The 25,151-nt window shown below is 43.7% G+C and overlaps 1 protein-coding gene across 6 annotated transcripts in view; it reads left to right on the top strand.

Moving 5' to 3' along the window:
* The window catches only part of EPB41L5 (erythrocyte membrane protein band 4.1 like 5), an 82,746-nt gene that overhangs the window by 19,737 nt on the left and 37,858 nt on the right, over positions 1-25,151 (top strand). For 5 of the 6 annotated variants that reach the window (XM_059727494.1, XM_059727492.1, XM_059727493.1 and 2 more), the window contains 12 exons: positions 1,010-1,088; positions 4,040-4,084; positions 4,447-4,499; positions 6,913-7,033; positions 7,507-7,594; positions 8,649-8,737; positions 10,387-10,456; positions 11,622-11,791; positions 14,047-14,153; positions 14,965-14,992; positions 20,231-20,273; positions 21,427-21,542. In XM_059727494.1, coding sequence (XP_059583477.1) covers positions 1,010-1,088; positions 4,040-4,084; positions 4,447-4,499; positions 6,913-7,033; positions 7,507-7,594; positions 8,649-8,737; positions 10,387-10,456; positions 11,622-11,791; positions 14,047-14,153; positions 14,965-14,992; positions 20,231-20,273; positions 21,427-21,542 — 1,009 coding nt within the window. Of the gene's footprint in view, positions 1-1,009; positions 1,089-4,039; positions 4,085-4,446; positions 4,500-6,912; positions 7,034-7,506; positions 7,595-8,648; positions 8,738-10,386; positions 10,457-11,621; positions 11,792-14,046; positions 14,154-14,964; positions 14,993-20,230; positions 20,274-21,426; positions 21,543-22,515; positions 22,538-25,151 lie in introns of those variants that run through there. The other variant, XM_019480294.2, reaches the window with a different exon arrangement.

The raw sequence follows: 25,151 nt of genomic DNA, 5'->3' as shown, positions 1-25,151 counted from the left end.
CATTCTTCTGATGATCTAATTTCCCTGTTGCTCTTCTTTTTTTTTAACTTCAGTATAATTTCTTTAATCAAAACATGCTGAAGGCTCATTAACCATGAGACAGGTTTATTTGAAGTCAGAGTAACTGAGACTACAGCGCTACTGGTAATATTTTTCTGACAAAAGGGAAAGTTGCCTTATTGTCCATCCCTTGCAGAGTACCCTAATCCATGTCTGATCTGCCTATGAAATTACATGTGGCGTAAGTGTTGGTAGTTGCCTGTGGGGTGGGTTCAGTGAAGCATGTTCTGATAATGGCATTAGCATGTCACTTTTGGCTCCCTTTTAGGTGGTACTTTGCTGCTGGCTGTAAGTAGTCTTTAGGAACTTGTGGTGCTAAATTAATAATGAAAATTTTGGAAGCACTATCAGAGAGACGGTACCTAGCATTCAGTTTGCAAATCCATCTAGAGCTGTGCAGTTTTGAAGAACTTTTAATCCAGTCTTTGGTTGGATTAACTTTTTGCCTTAAGAACGGGCAGTGCCTCAACCGAGGGATTGTTAAACTCCACTAAACTGGGTCTAAAACTCTGTGGAATATAGTAGCCTAAGTTGTCAACAGCAGGTATTTCCCAGAGCCTCGAAAACGTCTTACACAGAGCAGCAGAGTTTGGAGGGATTTGGCTGAGTGCAGAGCCAAGATTCACAGCTTTCTCTGTGATAGATAGAGCCCTTAAACATTGGGATTAACCTAGATTTGTCTGTTCCTGGCAAGACAGATCAACTTAATGTGATACGACTGTTGGATTGATGTGTAATATATGAAACACAGTATATTGTGGGTGTACTTAAGCACTTGCTTTCATCCTGATTTTTTAAAGTTTATTAATTTGTTTGTCACAGGGAATTCTTGCCTCAAGTACCTTGTAGTGAAGTAAAAATAGTGTTAGATTTAATGCATGATTCCATTTGATAATAAATGCAAGTCTTCCCTGGGTAATCAGTGTCTTAAATGTGTTCTACTTTGCAGTTGGCCCACCATATTGTCTGCATTTTCGTGTGAAGTTTTACTCCTCTGAACCCAACAATCTCCGTGAAGAATTAACAAGGTAGCTATGAAGCATGTTGTGTTTCTCTTAGCAGGCATAACTATTTATTAGAATTAGTTTGCTGGATTTTTTAGATAATGTGTCCAACATAATTTTTCATTTAATATGTTATTTGATGCATCTTCGCATTACTCAGCTCTGCTAGCTAGGGTAAGCAGATATTCTGAGACACTAACAGCCTTTTCTAACTGGTGCTTGTTAGAATTAAATTCAGTTAGGTCCCTTCACTAGTAGGACTTCTGCAAAATATATATAAAATGGAAGATTTTTTCTCATACCATTGAGATGCAAGTCCACTGTCGTACATGTGCAGGATTCTCTATCCATGGGTAGTTTCATATCCTTCCTCTCGGGCTATTAGAGGTAAAAATCAAGACTCTTTTGAAATGTATTGCCTGTGTTCTGAAGGAGGGAAGAACGTAACAGATTTGAATGACAAGATAAGCTGTAGAAGGCAGCTTAGTTCTGCTGATGGAGAACCCATGTTGAGGAAAGTGTAAATTCTTCCTTGAATACTCCCGTTTCTTTTAGTTGTAAGTACTGCAAACTGCACCAGTCAGAGCAGGGAATGTGGATACATTACACATTTTTTTCAGTATGTGTTAGTGTGGATCTTGGCTTTGCACTTAGTGAAACCCCTAGGAACCCTTGTTACTCTGATAAATGCCCACGCTTGCATGCAGCCGCAGCACAGCACATAGGTGGCAAGGGTTGCAGCCAGCAGTGTGGAGAGCTGCCTCCAGCTGGTAAGTCTGGTGTGGTGGAAGGGGAGGGGCAAGGGGCATGCAGGGGGGGCAGATCAAGGCCCCCACAGTGATAGAGGGAGGGAGTGAGGCTGGGCCTGGGGCAGGCATGGGACGCAAGGTGGGGGTGGCCCCCAGATCTGTGTGGCGTGGGGCAGGCTGCAGCTGGGGCCAGGGTGGGCGCGGGAAGGAAGGGGCTGCTCCCACTGCTGCGCTTAGCTTGTCCAGTGCTCATCTGGCAGCTCCCTCCGCTGCTCATCTGGGAGGGTTGGGGGGGGGGGGTGTGCCCCTGGATCTGCCCAGCTGGGAAGAGCCTGGCGCAGCCCCAGGCTGGCCCGTCCACATGCCCCAGCCTCACTCCCTCCCTCACCGCAGGAGCCTTGATCTGTGCCCCCCGCTTCCTTCCCCCCTCCCCTTCCACAACACCAGACTTACCAGCTGGACACAGCTCTCCAAGCTGCTGGGCTGCTATCAGAAATCAGATCGGTATTGGCCAATATGCCCCCTTAAAAATTGGCTTTCGGTATCAGCCCCAAAAATTTTTATCGGTACACCCCTGTCCACCATCTTGGGCATTGAGCAGCAAGTTTCCACTGCAGTTGAGGGTAGGAAGTCATTGTTTTTGGCAAGACTAGATCATTATATTGCCCTGCATTGCTCCTAAAGGTCTAGACATTGTTGTCACCTGGCAAAACAGTCTTTTTTGCACTAGTACCGATTTAATGCAAAGCAGAACAATAGATCATTTTGAAGTCTTCCTGGAGTTACTTAATGAGGATTGCTGAAACCGTGGTGTTCAAGATGCCAGCTGTTAAAGAAGCCAACAAGTTACTTGTCAACTTCTAATTCAGCCAGGACTGCCTCTCCCATAAACAAAGGATAGCTCATCCCTTTTAAGACATCAGCCATGTTCATGTTTACAAAACAAATCAAAAAGAGGTAACAGTATCTTCTGTAACTGTGCCAACTTGGGCAGTACGCTGGCAATACACCAGAATTCAAGTAAGAGTAGCCCAAAGAACAAGGCCTCTGAAAGCTTGAACTTTCCAAGAGAAAGTTGTACTTTTGCCTTCCCTGCAACTATAGGTGGCTAATGGCCATGTCCTGCTTGCCAGGTTTGACTTTTTAACATGAGGCAGGGTGACTCTTACTCCTCACTATAATTATGCTAGATGTAGCTTTCTTTGTGAGAGCTGACTTTCTAGACAGAGGAATTGTGGTGAATCCTGCGTTGGGATATTGGCAAAATCTTTTATGTGGTGCCACATAGGAAATTACTGAGAAAGCTGGAGGAGATGGGGGGTTAGTAGAACAATTGTAAGGTTGGTAAATAACAGGGAGATGACAACAGGTGGTGCTGAAAGGGGAAGTCTCAGGCTGGAGAGGGGTTACTAGTGGAGTCCACCAAGATCAGTTTTTCAGGCAATCTTGTTTAGTATTTTTATTAATGACCTTAGAAGAAATGAAGAGGTACTTACGAAATTTGGTGAAGTTGCACAGGTTGTCAGTTGTAGAAGGAGGATCAGAGTGCCATGTAAAAAGAACTAGATGGCCTTGAAAAGTAGAATAAGAAATGGAATGAAATAATAGTATGATCATGCAAGCTGTAAGTGAAGAGTTCATCAGTTATAATGACTGAGGAGAAACAGGACAAATAAAAGGCAAATACATTCCTAGAGTGTGTCAGTTGAGATAGTAGCAATAGAAATAGGTAAATGTTAGTGCTATTGTGCTAAATATTAATGCAATCTTAGTTAGAATACGGTTCTCGTCACCTGCACTCATAAAAGATGAACTCAAACTAGAATGGAGAGCCTAGAATGGCATACAAGAGGAGACCCAAAGAACTTGGGTTGTTCAGTGTCGCAAAGTAAAGGTGAAGAGAGGATGTGGCTGCTTTATATAACTCCATCAGGGAGGAGGCTGAGGAGCTACTTCCAGCTAGGGGACAATGGTTGTATAAGAACAAAGCGAGTATAAAAGTAGAAGGTAGCTTCTAACTACAGGAGCAGTGAGGCTTCGGACCAACTTTCTGGTAGGAGGAGTAGGGCCAAAAGACCGAGGGGCCTTGAAAGATCAATAAGCAGTACCTTAAATCTTTAAGTTTCAAATAGTTAAAGGCCAGGTTGCAGCTGCCTCTGGCTGCTGACTGACTGATATTAGACCTGCTAACTAACTGATGGCTTTTTTTCTCCTCTGTCCCCATAGATATTTATTTGTCCTGCAGCTAAAACAAGATCTTCTCAGTGGGAAGTAAGTATTTGTCATTATTTATATGAAAGTCTGTCAGCCAATTAGTGTCTCTAGCATGAGGTTTAACACAGTCTCTTTGAAAAAGTATCATATTTCATTCACTTTGACAAAATGTATTTTCCCTTTAATCCTGCCTGTGTATATACAAATACATATTTTTGGCATGCTGTTTCAACCCCCCCTCCCCCCAAAAAATCAGTGCTTCTTTTATTATAATGCTTTTCTAAAATTATTGAAGATTCACCCCTCAGTGAAACCATTTGCAGTTTCCCATGTCTAAGTGTAGTGGCTTGAGTGATAGCAACTTTACAAAACCCCTGAGGAGCAAAGATTTGCTGAATGACCTGTTTTTCCTGTGACAGGTTGGAATGCCCCTTTGACACAGCGGTCCAGTTGGCAGCTCATAACTTGCAAGGTGAGCAGAATGGGGGAACTTGTCGGGACCCTACCTTGTGGCCTGGTTACTTCCACCCCCACCACCGCCCCCTTATCCTGCTGGCCAAAAATGCAGCGTGAGCTGTACATGTTTCATTTTGTTTTCCCTAGAAACATTCTTTTCTCAGACATCTCTGCAATTGTGTCTGCTTTCTGTGGTCAGTATGTATGCACTCCTCGGGAACTTGCCCCATGGAAGAACGTAGATAAATGCTGAGTTAGGATTGTGGTTACTTTTGCTGTAGATAGTAAGACTAACTTCTGGATACTGCTATTTGGGCAAGCATTTTGCAGAACACCTTTTCACGTTTAAGTCTGTGCTGTGTTTATAGGTGGTCATCGTTGGTAGTTGCTTTGGAGATGAACACGTTGGGAGATTGTATTGTAAAGAAATCTGCTGCTTAATCCTTTGTATTTAAAAAGAGCTTGAGCACCCCATCCCATGATGTGCTGGCATTCTTAAAGCTTTAAATCCAATAATAATCAATGCTTAAAACACAAAGTTAACTCACTAGGCACTGTGCCCAACTCTTAAATATTGTCACTTCTTTTCCTCTTTCTATTCTTAATTCTGCAGCAAGGTTTGGAGCAGGTCTTTAATCTCACTGTTAGCTTGACAGCTGAGTAGACAGAGTAAAGGCCTTTTAATGAGCTTGTGCTTAAAAATCCAAGAAAAAGATTTTGTGTATAATAAATATTTAAGCTTTTTTTTGCACTTTGTATATTTTGCATATAGTTAATAGCTTTCTCTCTTTTTTTTTTTCTCCAGAGGATTTCCCTTTCTTGCCCAAAAAACTTTTATTTTTTTCAAAGAAAACATTTCCTGCTCTGTGCTTTGGCCAGAATTTCAATGCCAAAAGTTTTGCATGTGTTATGGGACACGGAACTTTTAGTACATTGGCAGACACTTTTTGTTAATACAGAACCTTTCAGCTGGTTAATGTTTCAGATTATTAAATTCCAGATACTGTAGTTTGACTCTCTCTTTTGCTTAGGTTTGGAAAATACTGATCTTTGACACTTAGCATCTGTGAAAAAGGGAGCCTGCACCTTGATGTAGCAAAAATATTGTGATACTAGTATACTCTAAGTAGAAAAGTGTTTTCTTATTTTTTGCTTATACCTTTAGAGTAATTTTTTGTGGAGGGTTCTTAGGAACATTTGACACCCTGTTTTGGTTTTAATCAATGTTTTACAGCAGGGGTCGGCAACATTTTTGGGCAGTGTGCCAAAAACACTCACAACCTGGACTTGTAAGAGGTTGGATTGCCAGTGTGAGATGGCAGGGGAGCCACTAGGGGCCTGATCCTTGTTGTGGCAGCACAGCCCTGGCCTCTTCCCCATCCTCTGCCCCAAGGCACCCGTGCACCTGCCACCAGCAGTGAGCCAGGCCAGAGCTACACAAACCGTGGTGCAGCCTCTTGCAGCCTCTCAGCTGCCTGCTACAGCCTGCCTGGGCTCTAGACAGGCCCCTGCCTCCTGCCACGGAGCCTGGGCTGCTTGCAGCAGACAGCGAGGAGGTTACAAGCAGCTGCGCTGGGGTCCCCAGAGCCCTGGCCCAGCTCACTGCCAGCAGTAGATGTATGCACACCTCGAGGCAGATGGTGGGGAAGGGACCACAACAAGGATGGGGTCCTTCATGGCTACCCCACTGTCTGTCCTGAGATGCACGTGCCAGGCAAAATGCCTTCGCTTTCCGTGCTCTGGCACACGTACCGAGGGTTGCCTTACCCCTGTTTTACAGTCATGTGTAGTAACTTTCAGTCTTGAATTTGGAAAGACATCAACACTAAATTGTTAAATTCAAGAACGTTTATGCCAAACTGGTACTTTTCAATCATATTGATGATTTTTGCCTTAAACTACCACTTTTGATTGATTTCCACGAAATCACTTTTGATTGATTTAGCCAAGAAATATTTAGACCAATGGAAATAATGTAACTTCACAGTAGCAGATGCTGGGATCACATATGGACCATAGATTTATGTGTTAATGCCTACAGTGCCAAGGCCAAAAGAGGTGACACACAATAATGTGGGAGTTAGAAGTTCAAGATCTCAAACACTTCTCCTCTTTTTTTTTTTTTTTAAGTTGTTGATGCTTTAGCTCAGCGGTCAGCAGTGTTTTACAGCAGTGTGCTGGAATGACCCAGCTCCAGTCTTAAGCAGACCAGGACTAGTCCCCAGCAGCTGCCAGTGCCACTGCTTCTCCCCGCTGCTTGGCCGACGTATGGGAAAAGCTCCTCACTGCCAAATACCTCCAAAACCCTGTGGCTTCATGGGCTGTAGGTTGCCAATCCCTGCTTTAGCCTAACCAGTTGTTAACACCACTGCCTTTGAGGTAGGATTAGCCTTGAATGGATGCTTCTTGACAGAATTCTTCCTTTGTAGCTGAACTTGGAGATTATGATCCTGCTGAGCATGTCCCTGAACTGGTGTCTGAGTTCAGATTTGTGCCCACTCAGACTGAAGAGATGGAACTGGCTATTTTTGACAAGTGGAAGGAATGCAGGTACAAGAGCTCCCAATACACTCACTGAATCTACTTCCTGACTCTTCCCTGGGTAGAGCATTTGCAAAGGCACCCCAGTGATGCCACTGATCTTCCTGTATCAGGTTGTATCTGAATGCAGTCCTAACGGCATTCCAGCAAAGAATTTTAGGGAATAAAATGTGAAAAATGGTATTTCTCTCTCATTTGCCACTACAGTTAGAGGAGAAACTTCACTTTCCATGAACAGAAAAACTAAGCAATCTGGATGAATTGCAAAATTAGATAACTTTTTTCACATAGTACATTTTGCAAAGTCCAGCTTCTCAGGTTAAAACTTTTGGAAGTGATTTTAGCATGCATAGAAAGTAGCACAGGAGCCTTCAGTGTTTTGCTAGTTACAAACCCACCGGCATTTCTTTTTATTCCTTTCCTGTGTGCCAGATTTTCCTTTGTGTATCTTTTTCCAGGCTTATGCTTTAACTTTATTTCAGAGGGCAAGCACCAGCTCAAGCTGAAACTAACTACCTGAACAAGGCTAAGTGGCTGGAAATGTATGGGGTGGACATGCATATAGTCAAGGTAAGTTTGCTCACCGGACCGTGACTTTATTTTTAGAGATGTCTGTGTTTGCAGGACAAGTATTCAAGTGCTGGGCAAAGCAAAGTGTCATAGAGGAAAACAGATTAAGCTCAAACAAGAATGTTGTGCTTGTCTAAACCATGTGATACTTAGTCTGGTTATGCACCATTGTTTTGCTTCACGTAATTACATTGTGGGATTCTGGAAGCTGTATTTTAAATGGTATATTTTTTGTTGCATATACCATGTGAAAACAGGTACTACAACTTGCATTCAGCTTAAAAGCTCTGTGAGAATGAATGAATGAAATCAAAATTGGCTGGGATTTAATCGAGTATTAGTTTACAAACCACACAGAGGAAGAACAGAGCTTGTGAAGGAATAATGGTAGAGAATCATACAAGATCATCTTTAGCTTCTGTGGATTTCAAGAAACCCTTTCTTTTCTCTATCTGGGTCTTTTTAAAGAGTTGTATTGCTAAATAATTTACTTAGTAGGATTCTTCAATGCAGCTGGTTTGTGAGAATATGGTTATTGCAGTAAAATGCCAATTGTAGTAAACAACTGTAGTAAAATATTAACAATGACGCATAGCAGGGCTGCCCAGCTTCTAAGTGGCTGGGTGCCATGCCAGTGGGGCTGCATCCCCACACTGTACCCTGTGCCCAAGCACCCCCACCACTGTACTGTGTACCCTATCTAGCACTGCCCTTCCCTTCCCCCTGCTCCACTGATGCTCTGTGCTGCACCGTGGACTTTACTGTGACTCCTCCTGCCCCCACCCCAGATGCACCATGCACGCAGGCACTGCACCTTGAGCTTTCTAGCTGCAAGCTCCCCTACTGCACTGTGCCGCTAAGGCATGCTGAGGTGTAGGCTCCCCCAGCACTGAAGGCTGCACCTTGTTGCACTGCCCTGTTTCCTGAGGCAGAGACACAGGCAGAAAGGAAGAGCTTCGACAGCCCTTAAGTATAGAATATATTGAATGTTGGAAGAATTTGTATGTGAGTCCATGCATATGGAAATGACATAGTTTTCAACCTTGGTAACTAGGCAAGGGACGGCAATGATTACAGCCTCGGCCTGACGCCAACAGGAGTCCTTGTATTTGAAGGAGACACCAAGATTGGTTTGTTTTTCTGGTAAGTTGATTAATGAAATGTCTTAAGAGATCTTCCAGTCAGTGGTCTTCACTTTTACAGTAGCTAAGAATGTGTCTGTCAGGGGTCTGGGACAACTGGCCAGTATAACTAATCTGCAAAATATTCCATAGGATTAAAGCCGCGGGATTTTTTGTAATGTCCAAAACATAATCGTTCTTGGCTAATGTTCTTGACAAATATCATAGTGGGTTTTTGTGTGCACCATGTGTAAGAGGAGAGGGGGTGATGGGACAACCTGGGAAGGTATGCTTGAGAGTTCATGCTACCATTATGGGAGTTCATTGTGTGTTTATTTAGCACAGTGTATGGGAGGAAAGGGAAAACATTCAACCAGTCACATTTAGCCTGTTTGGACATACAGGCCAAACGTGGCTTTCTTCTTAAGGTGACTTGGAGGAGAGCGGTGAACATTTCAGAACTCTTTGAAAGCAGAATACTGAAGCCAGTCTCTTGTGAAAGAAATGGCCCCCTTTCTGTCCCACACATGCTATAAAGAAGTGAGTTCAGGCCCGAGGAAAAATATATATATAGCTGCATAGCATGGTAAGAAGTTTTGCCCAGTTTGTACCAATGCAGCTGTTGTACCTTAAAGTCCCTAGGCATAACACCAACCACAGTTTGTTGGAGATTTGAATTCAGCAGCAGGGGAAAAGAAAGAATGAGCAACTGCAGCATTCAGCCTTTCAGCTCCATTGCTCTGCTAAAGCTCTGAGCTCACTGGTGTGGCAACACAGACAAATGTTACTGTTGATCATCTCCTCTTTTCCCCTGGTGCTGAATTCAGGGGGAAGGGGAAGGGTGCAGATGGCAGCAGCGTTCACCCTCTGAGCTCTAGAGCTGCACAAAAGCATGTCTGTGGCCAAAGCCCATGCTAGTGAGTGCAGAGCTTTCATTCGGCTCTGGAGCCCATGGGGTAAAGGCCACCATTGCTTGCAGGCCAGAGGTTGATCACCACTGGTGTAAAGCACAATAAATTTTAACTACCACATCCTACTCTGAAAAAGCAGGCAGACTTACTTAACAGTATTGGCATTCTGTATCTGTGTGCTGTGACCCAGCTGGTAAGCTCATATCCTGCATCTTCCTCTACTCCATTGGGTTTTTGGTAGCATATGCTAAGTCCTGCTTTCCCACGTCCATGCTGTGCCACTTGGAACTTGCATGTGGCACTAGTGTCTGTGGGGGCCATCCTTATTGGAGCTCTTTGAGGACCTGGACTGTGGTGCACCATGGGGCAGCTTGCCTTTACTTAATGACCTCAGTGGTGGAAGTTCGTTTAACCCGTGATAGCATGTGGCTTTGTCAGCCCAGCATAGCCCTTGGTTTTGCACAGTTGCAGAGCAGAACAACTGTGGAACCATTGGAGGAGCATCTCGCCTGCTTCCAGTGGTAGCTTCATGCTTTTAAACATTTCTGTGTGTTTTGAAATCTCTTAAGCTCTTGATGAAGAGTGCCCACCTCTTCCTGTTTTGGGAATGCATTTACTGTTTAACCAAGTTGCTTCACATATTTTTTAAAATTTGCTGCTGCTTGGTGGGTGAGTTCTGGAGGAGGACACTGCATAACTTTCAGCTAGATGCTACTAGAGGGTTCAGGTTTATATGCTATTTTTCATGTTGGTTTTGCAGGCCAAAGATAACCAGACTGGATTTCAAGAAGAATAAATTAACGCTAGTTGTTGTTGAAGATGATGAACAGGTAGGTAAACTTTTGCTCTTGGCTGTTTTGCTGCTATATAGGTAAGATTTGCAACTATTAGTTACTCTTGGTGGAGTTTTTCTTCTAAGTTTGCAGGAATAACATGGCAGCACTGTGGGATTTCTACTTGTGATTTTTGGGAGGATGAAAGGGATTATGTATAAAAGAAATTGAGCCATGTCTCTATTTTTTCTTTTATTTCACTAGTACCCTGTTTAAATAGCATGGGCTACAGCACTTGCAAAGAGTGAGTTTGCTGCTTTGCGTTGTTTAAGAAAGCTGGCAAAGGGAGGTATTATAAATCCCAAGCAGTTGGACTTCATTTCTTAAACATATGCCAAAAGTGCTCCCAGGAAGAGAAATTGCTTTGAGCTGAGCAGATTATGAAAAGAGGAGATTGGTAGCTCATGGAGGCTGATCTGATTTGGGAAAGAGACTAGAAAGTTAGCCTTCATAAAAAGTACCTTTCTTGGAACAGCATCAATCCATAATTGTTCAGAGCTTGGCTTCTTAAAGAGCCTGGATCTAGCTCTCTTTCCAACAGCTTAAAGAATTGGACCAATCGTTACAACTTTTGGAAAGGTTGTCAGTCTCCCCCCACCTTTTCCCCTTAAAATGTTTTTCCTCCAACCTTTGCAGAGATCAGTTTAACATAGGGTCTCTTGTAGGCACAGCATTGCTAACATCCAGTTCAGTAAACATTTTCAGTGCTCCCCTCCTTGACATGCATGGTCTTGTGTGTATAATTTGGAGCAAGCCAGTACAGGCAGTGGCCTTTGTAAGCCACCTTCCATCAGTAGCGCACACTTGCTAACTTGTTAAGCAAATTTTAGCTGATGGCTGGTAACTGTCCTGGTTCTTTGCTCCCAGCCCTGAGCCAGTCTGGACTGACAGTTATAATTAATTTCTGACTTGCTCTGTGGGGAAAAAAAAAGACCAAACCACCTGTTCATGCAATTAAAAATAATGAATATTCTCTCCAGCAATTGCTGTTTATATTGGAAATATTATACCCATCCAAGACTGAGGCAAAGATAAAGGTGCAAGATCTTTCCATTGCAGGTGAATATAAGTTTTATTTAGTGCACATCTAGTTGTGCGGTGAACTCTTGCTCCAACTTGTCCAAGTCCCTGGGAGCTCACAGTGTGTGTTCTGTGCTTTAAGGGAAAGGAGCAGGAGCACACCTTTGTCTTTAGGCTGGATCACCCTAAAGCCTGTAAACACTTATGGAAGTGTGCAGTGGAACATCATGCCTTCTTCCGGCTCAGGGGACCTGTGCAACAAAGCTCAAGCCGATCAGGCTTCATTCGTTTGGGATCGCGGTTCAGATACAGGTCAGTATCATCTCCATTCAGTATCTTGTCTCTTCCCATTTCTAGCCTCTTGGAAAGGAGTATACAATTTCCATACAGTGCAAACACCTCAAATTGTGAAGATAAATTATTTAAAATTAACCCGTTACTGTGGTAACCAAGTACAGTCTTAAATGAACAAGCCACTCCTAATTTGCTAACTGAAGTTGCCTCTTTCTCCTCTCTGCCCTAAAGCCGACTCAAGACCAACGTCCATGCTTCTTGCATGGAGTATATTATGCCTGTGCTTCATGGGGAACAAGAGAAGGCCTATTTACTTCCAAGTACAAATCAGAAGGTTAATTTAGATCTGTGCAGACCAGTAGCACTTTTGTCCTGGTCATCTTGAGAATCGATCTCTGTCCTCCCATCCCATAGAGGATGTAATGTTGGCCTTCCTTAGACTTGCAGTTTTGACTGTGTTGGCTCTCTGGAGACTCCTGAATTCATGTTGTTCCTCGCATTGTGATAATGCTTACAAACCTTAACTCAGATCAGGGCTTCATTGTGTGGAAAATTTCACAGATTTGCAGACAGTCCCAGTGTCTATCCTAAGGAGATGCTGTAAGGCTGGCAGTCTTTCATCTGTGGGTTGACGTATGGGGGGGGGCGGGGGGCATGCTTCATTTCTGCTTGGGGTTCCACTTCAGTCCCTTCAAATTGACTCTGAGTCCATTAATCTCTTGCATCTTCAGCTGAGCAAAATTATGCTCCGCTGAAGCATAATTCTTCTTGCCTGTAAGTTGTGATAAATGTATCTTATATCATGAAAATTATAATAAACATGGGTGAAAGGTTTGTGTTACTTCGAGGACATTTGCAAATATAAGCAGATAATGTATTTGCATGTTTTGTAGAAAGCTGAATTTGTAGCCAGGGTTAGTAAGTGAATGTAGTAAAGCTATAAGGAAGTGAACGTAGAGCTAGTGAAGAAGATGTACTTATCAGCTAAGGAGAATGAAGTGATTTATCCAAAGAACAGGTACAGCAATTGGCTGTCAGGGAATCTCCCCATATACTGTCTTGCCAGAACAAGTAAGTAGCTTGCTTCTCTATCTGATCCTTGGCCTGTCTGAGACCTCCAGCAAAGATACCGCGTGTATCAATAGTCTTAGGGTGGGTCCCACTTTCTAGGAACTGTATGGAATTCACAGACTCTTTTCACACCTTAGGCCACTGAAAATGGTTAGATGGTTGCAAATTGCAACCGTTCTTGACCTGCACTGGATTTTAGCAAGTGTGCTGGAGTGGAAAGGTATTTGACTGCAATCCCTTGAGCCATGAGCTTCCTCCTAAAAATAAATTGACACATCTTTAGAAAGCATAAAGGACCCAAGAGTGAGAACACTTGGATTCTAGTACCTAGCCCTTATACTTCCTTTCCAACCCAGGGTATCTGACTTGTCTCTTTTTTTTAAACTTATCTCTTTTTTCTTCTCCCAAATGTGTGTACTGTTACTGTGGTTGTGTGTGCAGAAGGACAAACTATGTGCATTTGAGGAATCTAATCCCTTAAGCAGTGGTATCCAATCTTTTTTTGCCTGGCACGCCACAAGCTAAGCCCCAACCCTCCCAGAGTGCCACTCTGATCCTCCCCCCCACCTGAGAGTTTGTGTCCTGGGGTGCTGGAATGTGGGCAGGGAGAGGGAGGAGAGAAAGGATTTAGCCTCTGGCTACGCAGTGCAGATTGGGGACAGGACATGGCTGCAAGTGAAGTGTTACTGCCAAGAGCCAGGCCAGGCCTTCCCTGGCCCTGCAACTTCTGCCATTTTATATGGTGAGTAAGGATCCAAAGCCCTCAATTTGGCAATAGCTGCAGAGCCAGCGAAGGGTTAACTTCTTTCTTGGCATTGACACCTCTCAGGACCATTGTCTGGCGGCCCTTACTCTGCTCCAGGGCTAGAGGCTGGAGCCTTCCTGACTCCATTCTAGTGCCTCCCTTTACTGAGCACCTGGGGCCACACATCTGGGTTACCCCTTCTGTAAAGGATCATTGCTTTATCTCCTGGAAAATGGGTGTAGGATTGCAATGTTTGTAAAACCTTAAGTTTCTGATAGAAGTCATCATAGCAGTGTAAAGTTGTTTTCTGGGGGTGGGTTTTATCTTACTGATGAAATCATTGCCAAGCCATAAATCAGATGAATGACTTTTTTCCTTGTCCTGGCTGTGACTTTACATTTTGTCTGTGTAAACAAGCAATTTATTCCATCCTCATGTACTTTAATTGATGTTTTAGTGGGAAAACAGAATACCAGACAACCAAGACCAACAAAGCCAGAAGGTCATCATCCTTTGAAAGGAGGCCCAGCAAGAGATATTCAAGGAGAACACTACAAATGAGAGGTAAACGGTAACCATCCATTGTGGGCACAGAGAGGTTCAAATATTGCATCCTGGTCTGAGCTCTGGGAGGTGATTTCCCCCCTGCCCCTATCCTGACTGATAAATTTCAGTCACTGCTCTGGACAGAATGCACTCTGTGCTTATCAAAGGGGCTGTGGAGCTTCCAGCTTGCTTGGCAGCTAAACCACCTGTAAAATAGTTTGTATAGGAATGTAACCCCAGCTAGCCTGTCACAGGAATATAAGATTCAAGACGTCAATTTAGTTAGCAGAACACTAGTAATTAAAGGTTGATCCCACCTTGAATCATTCATTGATGCTCTATATTTTCTGAATCATTCCAAAAAACCGCATCCTTGAGAGATCCTGCGCTCCTGTCTCCCTCCTTGCATCTTGACAATTGTTCCATCTGGTGACGTATGTGCTGCTAGTTATTCTTCCTGAGATTCTCATGTTGTCGTCTCCCAGTCTCGTATGTGCCTGGGATGACCTCCAGATCCCTTCTGAAATCCCACTATTTGAGCTGTGTCTTCTACAGCTCAGCTCCTTGTGCTGTCTGCTTTTTCTCTTAATGCTATTCTCCAATTTAAGACTGTATTATCTGTGGTTTGTATGTACATACTTGTTTTGCAGTTTCTTCTTTGCTGTTATGCTAGCCATTTTGTCTAATTTAGGTATCAAGGTCTGTTAGAGTAGGCCATGTTATCTTAATTTATTCATGTTGTGTGCACCTATGGTAGTATCAATACATATTTTAACTGATACTGCATGCAAATGGAGTTTGTAATCAGTCCTTTCCAATTTTTTTGCAGCAAATGTTACTAAACTTGAAGAAACAAGGTAAGAATAGATGCATTTTGATGTTTCAGTGTATTTTCTTTTCTGTATCTGTTGTATATAATTAAGCTTGCGTTAGTTAGTTCAGATGTTAAGAACCACTGTTCATTTAAAGGTTGCTTTTTCAGTTCTTGTAGATTCATGCCAATTTTCAGTATAAAATTGCTGGTTTGAAGTGTCTCTGTTGTATTGAAGGATGTTGCCAAACATGCTTCCTGTCAGGCAAAGATATTTGTGAATTCTGGTGTAACAGATTTATGACTGAACTCCAGTCCTTGCCGATTACTAACTGTTGTTGAGAAGGGCTGTAGATTTTAGTGCTGCCTTGCAAAAGTCAGCCAAACAAGAATATGGTGATCTCTCCTTGCTGATGTCTCTGCTGTTATGTGATTTTTGTTTAGAGCAGGTGTAACTCAGGAATTGGTAGGAATATTATAGAACAAGATGCATCTACTTTCTTTCCCCTTTCATTCTAACTTGACCTGCAGTAATGAATAGGGGGGTTGCCCTGTGTTTTGAAGTCAGGCTTTCTTTTGTGTTCTGCATTTGTAGAACAGGGAGCACAGTGGTTGGTACCCAGCTTACCTGGTCCCATGGGCTTGGAGGAGTGGCATGTGGGGCAGGTCTCCAGGTTGAACCTTGGTCACCCCTGATCCAACACAGTAAGGTCCTTGACTGTGCTCCTGAGCACTGTTGCAGTATACATGAGATCTACCTTCTAAGGATCCATTCTCCTTCTGCTCAAACCATTTAATGTTTTCTCTTTACTTCTCTGTCCCAATGGCACTTTCACATAAAGTTTCACGTCCAAAGGGAAAATCTCTCGGTTTGGCCATGGATCTTTTTGCTTGTAGGGCCAGGTTTCACACACAGCTGGGGCAGTCCACCCCAAGGCCACACATATGGACTCAACTGGTAGGTGAATTTTCCCCTTTACACTTCCTCCATTCACTTCCCCGAGACTTGACCCAGGGACCTTTTGACTGAGTGGCCTCCATGTTGCTCCCCTAATGAGCCAGATAGTCATTAGGGAACCCTGTGAGGCTTTTCTTCTCCCTAATCTCAGTCTCCACCATGCATATAATTTTACTGTATTAAGGGACTGCATTTTGTGCAAGATAGATGTGCAGCACTAGTATAGTGCACTCCTCTCTTCCTTTTCATGAAGCTCAGCCTTTATCCCTATTTGCATCATCTGCTGCTGTGTACTTATTGTCCTCCCCAGGGATGTTGAACTCATTTGGCCCACAGGGTGCAGGACTGGGCTATGGCTGGATGAATGGTGCTTGGGCTGGATGGGACCCATGGAGCCACTGTCCCACATGCTATATCCATTGCCTATGCTGCCTGCTCTGGCTAGTCCAGGACTGCGTTGCTCACAGTGCTTGCTCTGGCCATTCTGGAGCATGAGTCACATACCGTGTCCACTCCAGCAGGTCCAAGGCAGGCACTGCATGGGTCTCTGCAGTGTGGGCTCCAGACCAGCTGGAGGGGGTGCTGCATTTGGCCTGTAGGGAGCTGCCCAGACTGACCCCAGGTAGGTGCTACATGCAGTATGGGTCCCAGAGTGTGTGCCGTGTGCAGGAGGCCCTGCATGTACCATGTGTGAGTTAGTTCAGGACCCAAGGCTAGCACTGGGGGCTGGAAGATGTGGCTCTACAGGCCACATCTGGCACCTGCCCTGGATCCTTGACATCCTTGGTGTAGCCAAACCAGGACATAGCTGGAGAATTGCAGTGTGCTCCTGCGGCTGCAGAAGGTTCTCCAGCATGTTGTGGAATGATGATTTGTGCAATGTCATAGCCATGCTTATGCTTTTGTTCTGTTGTTCAAGACCTTGAGAAAGCAATATCTTGCCAGGTATAAATGCAAATCAGCATGCTGGTGTACCTGCAATCATTAAGCTCCACTGCTCTTGGTATGTGGTGCTAGATATCTCTTGAGCAAGACGGGCAAGTTGTTCTTCTCCCACAGCGCCTCCCACAATATTCCCTAAGGGCCTCATCTCCAGTGCTAAATTGAATTCCTTTTAAGGCTGCCTAGATTATATTGAGTCAGTGGATCTTCCTCTAATAATACAAAGCTTCCCCCTAAAAAAGCAAATTGAAACAATTCAAAGTGCCTGTAGGGGCATTTTTAGTTTAAAATTCCTGTTTGTAGATATTCTCCCCGGCATGTTAGATGTGTGCCTACTTAGTAACTCCATGTGAATCCAGCTCACTTGGTTAAAAGCTAATGGTGGCAACTGAGTGGATAAAACCAAGGAGAAATGAAGCTGAGTATTGCCACTCCAGTGACCTATTAGAGCTGTCCACAAGCTGCTGCAGATTGAAAATACCCACATCAAAACAATATGTAATGCATGAGAACAGTAAAAACCTGATTGGGTTTCACTGTGACCTTGGGGTCAGCTTTTCACTACTGGTTTGGTGTTGCAGATGCAAGGGGATATTTAATGTGGCAACCTCAGTGGGATGGAGGCAGATGGAATTTGAAAGTAGTAAAAATGTAGAAGCATGTTTTACAGGGCGCGTAATGCCCGAAGAGACATGGTACGTGCAATCACACACGTGGGGCAGGAAGGCAAGTGGGAATGGGTGCCCTAAGGAGCTACGGCAGCATTTGATGGTGGAGGGAGCTCTCCTCCTCCTAAGGTAGGGCTGTCCAACTGCAGCCTGTGAACCACATGTGGCACAGGGAATTAAACAACGGCTCATGGGGTTTGTTGATGTAGTTGCCACAGCCTCTGTGCTGGCATGGCTCTAGAAACCAGGCAGTAAACACTGCCACTGCTCACCCCTACACCCCATTGTCTGCCACCCAATTCAGGGTCTGTCATCACTGCTAGTGATGCAGATCAGTAGCAGGGGAAGGCGGGGAGCAACAGCACTGTTTACCTCTTGGTTTCAGAGCGGTGCCAATAAGCTGCCACCCTGCTGCCAGAGGTGGCTCATTTGGGCTGCAGGAAGCCCCCTGGTCCAGATATGGCTTGTGGGGCCAAGTAAGTTGAACAGCCCTGCTCTAAGGTAACGGTCAGAGCATGTGAAGTCCAGACTGGAGGAGGGGATCAGGTGGATATGAATGCCAAGCCATGGAGAGATGGTACAGTATATCCAGACTTTGAACTGAAAAGGGCAGGAACCTGCTAGACAAGAGAACAAGGTTGCTTTTGTTCCATCCTGGAATGAGCACTGTAGTCGGGTATTGGAGCAGAGGCTGAGCCTCCAGGTTCTGGTCCTCCTCTCTTTACTCTACTTCCTCACTTTTTTTACCCTTGCTTGCAAAGTGAAGATAATACTGATCTACCTCCCAACAGTGTTGGGTGTTACTGTACTTAATTAAATATCTGTAAAGTGCTTTGGGAGCTTGTGAGTAGGGGTTGTATGCAGCTTGGTTATCAGTGCTAATAACTGCTCTTCACACTTTGTAATTACATCTTCCCAACAAAGGCTCAAGGTGCTTACAGTAAGAGAACAGATAACTTATAAACCAGAAGAATGACAAGAGAAGGGAACAACTTGCAAAAGAACTAGAATATGGACATAAAACAGCTTTGTCCTCCTTCCCTACTATACTTTCACATTTTCAAGCCATGTTGGGGACTGGGAGGGAGAGTTGGATGCAGCTGTCCCTGCCTAACCCTCATCTTGGTGTGGTGTCCTGGTACATTCATCCCCAGAGCAGTAGATGCCCTTTCTGGAGCCATACACTGAAGCGTCACTAATTAAAATGAGTCACAAAAGATTCATGTTGTTCTGTTCCTTTGTATTAACTTGGCGTTTAGGAATGCACTGCTTGTACAAGCATTCCTCCACATTTTTTTAAGTGCAGTGTTCTGCTGTTGGTGCCCTGAGCCTCCTCCCCTTGCAGAGATCTTGATAAGAAAGGAAGCAGCTTGGATGATCTTTGTGACATTCATATATGACTATTGAAGTAAAAATGCTCCAAGTGTTTTTAAAATGCCTGTTGGAGTCAGTTTATTTAACTAGCACATTGGCATGTTGATTAGTGATTGTCCCAGGCCAAATGCAACCAGGACATTAATAAAATGTAGTCAAAGCTGTTTTTTGAACTAGGGATTGGAAAAAATGTTTGTTCACACCTTGTTTGCATGTGTTTTTGTTGTTGTTTTTCCTTGTCCAACTCCACCCTGTGGGAATTGCTTGTCTGAGACTAAATCCCCATCCCCTCTGGCTTCCCTTCTGTACCATAGTTGCATCCATCTCCAACCTAAATAGATGGTAGTTGAAGTGCTGGTTCAATATTGCTGACATTTAGAGTATTTTCTAAAGCCCAGATTTCTAGAGCTGCCTGCCTGCGTTAGACTGCTTTTAATTAAACTAGCTCTTGTGGAGAAAATCATGAAAATGTTAAATGAGTGCAGATTAGAAACCTTCAAGGCAAATAAAAGAACTCAAAGTGCACATGCATGCACACACACATCTATGTGTAATTATAAAAAAATATGATTTTTCAGGGGAGGAGGGAGCTAACTTGATTTTTTGCAGGCCTTGGTTGTGGCATGACTCTAGACTCATCGCTGTTCAGTCAGCTGGAACCTGTACAGAAAATAGGTTTATGAAATGTTGCTGTAGAGCCGTGCTGGTCATTCTTCTGGCCCTGGAGGCTGAATGAATGGCGTGGGGCTGTTCTGCAGATCCTGTGGGTGGGATTGGTCCAAGGGCGAGATCCAGCATGGGGTCAGAGCACAGGGTTAGTCCACAGGCCTCATGCTTGGAAGAGCTCCCAGAGCCACAGCAAATAATGCTGTCCCTACCCCTGCTCATCTGCCACCGAATTTCTGTACCCATGGGGAGTCCCCTGTGCTGAATAAAATGACCCTGTGCAATGGATTCAGCCCCTGTGCTGAAGGTTGAACATCACTGCTTTACAACAATTGGACAAAATTTGCAGTATACAGAAATGTTCCTTTTGCCTGGGCCTTGCATCAAAGGTATGTTTAGTTAAATTAGGAAATCAGGCCAGAGGAACAGGAAAAAGTGTGAACTCTCAGTCTGAACAAATCAATTGTGATAACCCCAATCACACTGAAACAAGGCTAGTATAAAATTTTAAGCTTCCTTTGGATAGTGAATTTTTGCTGTTTTTAAATACTTTAAAAAGACCTCTATTTAACTCATACTGCCTGAAAAACTTTGGCATTTTGATAACCCACAAAATTATAAGCATGTTTGCTTTGTGCCCTAAAGATTCTGATTTTAAATTATTCTTCTCTTTCAGCATTCCAAATAATGTTGTAAACCAAAATAATGGATCACAACAAGTAAGTCAGTTTTATTCAATTCAAAAACCATTTTCCTGACCACTGAAGCTTTATTTGGTTTTGATAGTTTGGGGTCCTTTTCTAACCTTTTCTACCTCAGTGTTTTCCTTGACTCTCTTTGAAGTTAAGCTTTAAGCTAGTCTTTTATTTTAGCTACTAAATTATAACTGGGATTGGTTAACTTCACATGGAGGATTTTAGCTAATCAGCTGGAGAGAGAATCCCTCTTCCAACATGTAATTATTAAATTATGCATAAAGTAATTAGCTTTGCAAGATATGGGAGTGTAGCAGCAGCCCAAAACATGTTGTTATTACTGTATATTGTAGTCAAAGGAAGAATCAGGTCTGCTGCTCAGCAGTTCTGCTTCGGTCTTTTCTTAGTTTTGTATTTTGCTGTTATTTCTAAAAGGGTGTGTATATTTGCAGCTTACATTATCTGCAATATCTAACATTTTCAAGAACTTTGGGGGGGGTGTCGTCCCGTTCCCCCCTCCCCCCCCCCCCCCAAAAAAAAAAAATGTGTAGGCTCTGCCTTGTCATTGAAAACAGCCATTTCCAAAAGATATCCTTTTCCCATTCCAGTAAGCAAAATGATGCATCAGTGCAGTTTGGGTTCCTGATTCATAGGCTCTCCAGTGGGAATGCCTCGGACCACTTCAGTGGAGACAGCAGAACTGATCCCAGCAGACAGGACACTAGCAGGGGCTTTGTCGGGCTATTTAAACAACAATTTCAAGCAAGTCCATGTTCATAAATACTCACTCCACTTGCAAGGCAGCCTACTTCCATTTGGCACTGATGCTTCAGTGCCATTTGAGGGGTTGTGGGATGCAAGTAGACTTCACTGAAGCAATCTACGCTTTATCGTGCAAAGCTATGGATTGCTGTTGCAAAGCTACTCAGAGGAGAATCATTGCTGCACCCAAGCCATCCATGATAGGAAAGAGAGGCAGCAAGCGACAGCTGTCTCACAGTCCCAGGGAATCCAGTGTGACTGTGGAGATGCATCTTCAGTGGAGCAGAGCTCGCTAAGGGAATAGGCTTGTCTAGTCCTGTGCTTGGGCATGAGAAGTGTTGTGTGACTGTTCTTCGTGTGTCTTCGTCCTCATGCAGCAAAGTGTTAAAGTAACTTGATTGTTTTGTTTCCCAAGAGCTGGAATGCAAAGCCAGCCTTGCCTGTGGTAAGGACAGCTCCTTCTGGCCCAGTCTTGGTGGAGATAGAAAACCTGCCTCGGAGCGCCGGAGCCAACCAGCAAGACAAGTCATGGTATGTTCTGCTTTGCTTTGCAACGGGAAGGTTGCTGCTTATGCATTATTGAAATACTTTTATCTAGTCGGTTTGCTCTTAGATAAGCTATTCATATTCTGCCTTTAACAAGAATTAGCCATTAGCCGTGGGCCACATGAGTAATGACATGATAGGAACACTGCTTTGAGCCCAGGCTGGGTGTGCTGTGGAGGCAACAGGCTCAGCTCCTGGAGGACTTGCTGTTGCCTAGCAGTGACTCCCACTGGTGGAGGCTGCAGCAGCATTTTCTGATCGTGGAGGAAGTCGTTTTGCCTTCGTCAGCCAGCACAGTCCTGATAACCCGGAGCCTGGTCATGAGGCCCAAGGGGAGTCATGTGGGTGTCTGTCTAGATCCTTAGTGTACATACACCACAAATCAGAGGCTTTCTGGGTCTCTTCCAGAAGTCTTATGACATGGGTAAATGAGAGAGGAGGATTATGTTTGTGGAGACTGAAATGGTTGATAAGAGCTTGATCTCTTCACTTAAAATGTCTGCTCGTGGTGCTCATTGAATTCAAGCCCATCATGTCCTACGTGGCCATTTGTAACTTCATTATGTCTTCCTTGGATCTTGGAAAGGGAACTCTAATTTCTGTTGCACACTGAAGAGCAGCAGTGATAAATTGACGCCGATGTAAAGCTCTTATACTAAGCTGTTTCAGCCCTCCACAGAGAAGCCCCTTTTTCTCTGGGGCTGAATCTGAATCTCTTTTGCTGCAATTCGTCTTGAAAGGCATGAAAGGCAGAGCTATGCAAATATGGATAATGCCTAGTCCTCATAGCTTAATGAAATGAATGTATCTTGATTTTTTCAAAATACCTAATCTATGTGGTGGATCTTGGATATAAAGAGGAAAGATAATTCTTTGTATTTGCTGCATTGTATTTCAACTTCAGTCAAAACTCATGATCAAATGGCATTTCTCTTTCTTTTGCCCTTGATTTGCCTAGTAACTGAAATTGTGCTTGTCTGTGGTGAGATCTCACTGGTCCGTCGATCTCTTCCTGGTGGTGGTGGGTGAAAGGTGGCTGTACCTTTTCTTGCCGTCTTCTCAGTATGATTTTGTTTTGTATTCACTTGGTCTAACTGCAAGGTGCTTGCTAGAAACTGGTAACGCCTTCATTTGAAACATGCGACTCCAGCTCCAAACAGCTCTACTTGGGTTTTTTATGATGCTAGATCTAAAGTTAAGTAGCATCCATGAAACTTCTGCTCAAAAGCGTAAAACTTCACAGTCCATCTCTTGCAGTTTTGATCCTAGTATGCATGTGTCAGGATTTAAAAGCCTGAACCTTGTTTCTGGCAGACACGGTCAATGCATCGAGGCTTCCTTGCCAGATTCAGCTGCTACAGAAGGAAACATCTCTTGACAGGGGTAGGGAATAGGGGGAAGAGGGGATTGCAGGGTTACAGTTTAAAAAATGTACCTCTGTGTTACCTAACCTAGTGTACCACAAGATAAACTGTCTTTGAATGCACTACACTGTCTGATCAGAAGAAAGTGAAACTAGCTAGGTAAAATATTAATAATTATTGTAATTGCATTAGAAGCAGGGGGTCTTTTTCTCTTGGCAAAATGGTCTTAACATATTGACTAAAAAGCTCTGCTGCCTCCTGTGGTAAGGTATTCCTTAGTGGCAAGGAGTGCACTATTAGGGTTGGGAAATAAAGAACGGTTTGGAGCTGGGTTGTCAACCATGCGTGCTACATAAGGGTATCGCCGGCTGGAAATGGGGTTAATTGAATGTCTTGCTGGAACGCACGTGTCTCGCTGGAGGATCACAACTTTCGTGTCTTGAAATCTTAGTGTCTTGGTGCTGTTGACAGGTTTCTTTTCTAAACCTCCCTCTACCTTCAGTTGGCCTGTTTCTGCATGAATCCGATTTGGCTCCTATTAGGAAAAGTCCTCCTTTAAAAAGTTCTTGTCCACGGATAGCTGTAAAATACCGACATATCTCTCCCTCTCTCTCCCGTTCTGGTTTTTCTTTTTAATGGTGGAGGCTAGGATCCAAACAACCTGCATAGTTCGGGGAATTGTTCTTTGCAGATTCCTTGATTGGCTCTACTACAGCTGCAGCTCTTCCCGATTTAAATGTCTCATTTAATTTTAAACTGGAAAGGTGCAAATACCAGCAAAAATTAGAGGCCAGATCCTAGGAAGTACTTTGTCAGATAGGAAAGTGTTCAGCATTTTTGCTCTTTGGTATTGAAACCCTATCCTCCATTATTTAAGAACTAAGACGGTAAGAATTGCCATTTACTGGACCATAGGTCCATCTTGCCCAATATCGCGTGTCACGCAAGGGCAGAAAATGGATGTTGAAAGGGAGAATAAACTGGAGGTGACCAGGGTTTTGGGGGTTTTTCCCCACTGTTCCTCTCTTGCTTGCAGCCTCTGGTATTTAAAGTCTAGGAAGTTTGGATTCAGAGGCTGTATCCCTAACTCCCACGCTCAGTAGCTGTATCCCTAACTCCCACCCTTTTCCTCCAAGAATTTATCCAATCCCTTTTTGAATCTGGCTAGTGGCAGCTTCTACCACACCTTGTGGCAATGAGCGCCACACTTTAATTGCACGTTGTGTGAAAAAGAACTTCCTTTTGTTGGTTTTAATTATCCTCAGTACAAAAATGGTCCCCCCCACTTGACTGTGCAAACCAGATATAGACTCCTGGCAGTCTGAATTATTAACTGTAAAGCTGAAGACTCCCTAAATCGAAGCAGTCTTTAGCTTGGTTTTGTACTAAAGGAGTTGCTGCTTAGGTAAGAGAAGAGAGGAGGCAATAGCAAGCTGGCAACTGTGTTTCCTTGTTATGGAGAATGCCACGGTCTTAATACCTGCTGCTGGGAGCTGGTTTTTGCTTTGATCCTTGAACAGTTGACCTGGGGAATAGCGTGAAAACCAAAATATCCAACCGTCATTCTGACCATGAACCTCAGTGGGTCATTTCTTTACCATACATGCTGCAAAGAACAACATTTTGAACTTACTCGGAAGTGACCTTTCCTATAAATCTCTCCTTTCTAAAGGAGGACTACCCGTGAACACTAATCGTTGTGAATCCTGCATGTTCCTTCTGCTTCCCTGCTTTAATGCTCATGACCTCTTTCAGCTAATGCACTGCATGCTTAATTGTCTGGCACGGTTAGAAATGTTAAACCCGACGTACTGGGACAGAAGAACTGATGAAACTTGAACGCTTTGTAGCTGTACCTGATTGCCAACGTGGATGAGCAGCAACAATGCTCCCACTTGTTTCTGGTTAAACTAATGGCCCAACTCTAAAGTTACTCCCTTTAATAGAGGGTGTTTGTTTTAGAAATTTGCTCACTTGAATAGCTTGTGTATGAGAGAGAGCGCACTGACTTTTGTGATGGTATCTTCCTGCAGCCTCTCTCAGATAATTAAAATAAATGATTCCTAATCTGACAAAGACCGTACTGAACAGTGCCTCATTTCAGTTCTTTGTTTCCTATCAAAGCTTTTCGTGAGAAGTGACCAAAGTGTTCTAAAATCAAACCATGGCATTAGGTTGCTTATCTTATCTGCCCAGGGATGCAGTACCCAAGCTTGACTGCTTCCTATAT

Source organism: Alligator mississippiensis, chromosome 4 (genome assembly GCF_030867095.1).
Source record: "Alligator mississippiensis isolate rAllMis1 chromosome 4, rAllMis1, whole genome shotgun sequence".
NCBI lineage: Eukaryota > Metazoa > Chordata > Crocodylia > Alligatoridae > Alligator > Alligator mississippiensis.
This window is presented reverse-complemented; position numbering and strand designations above follow the sequence as displayed.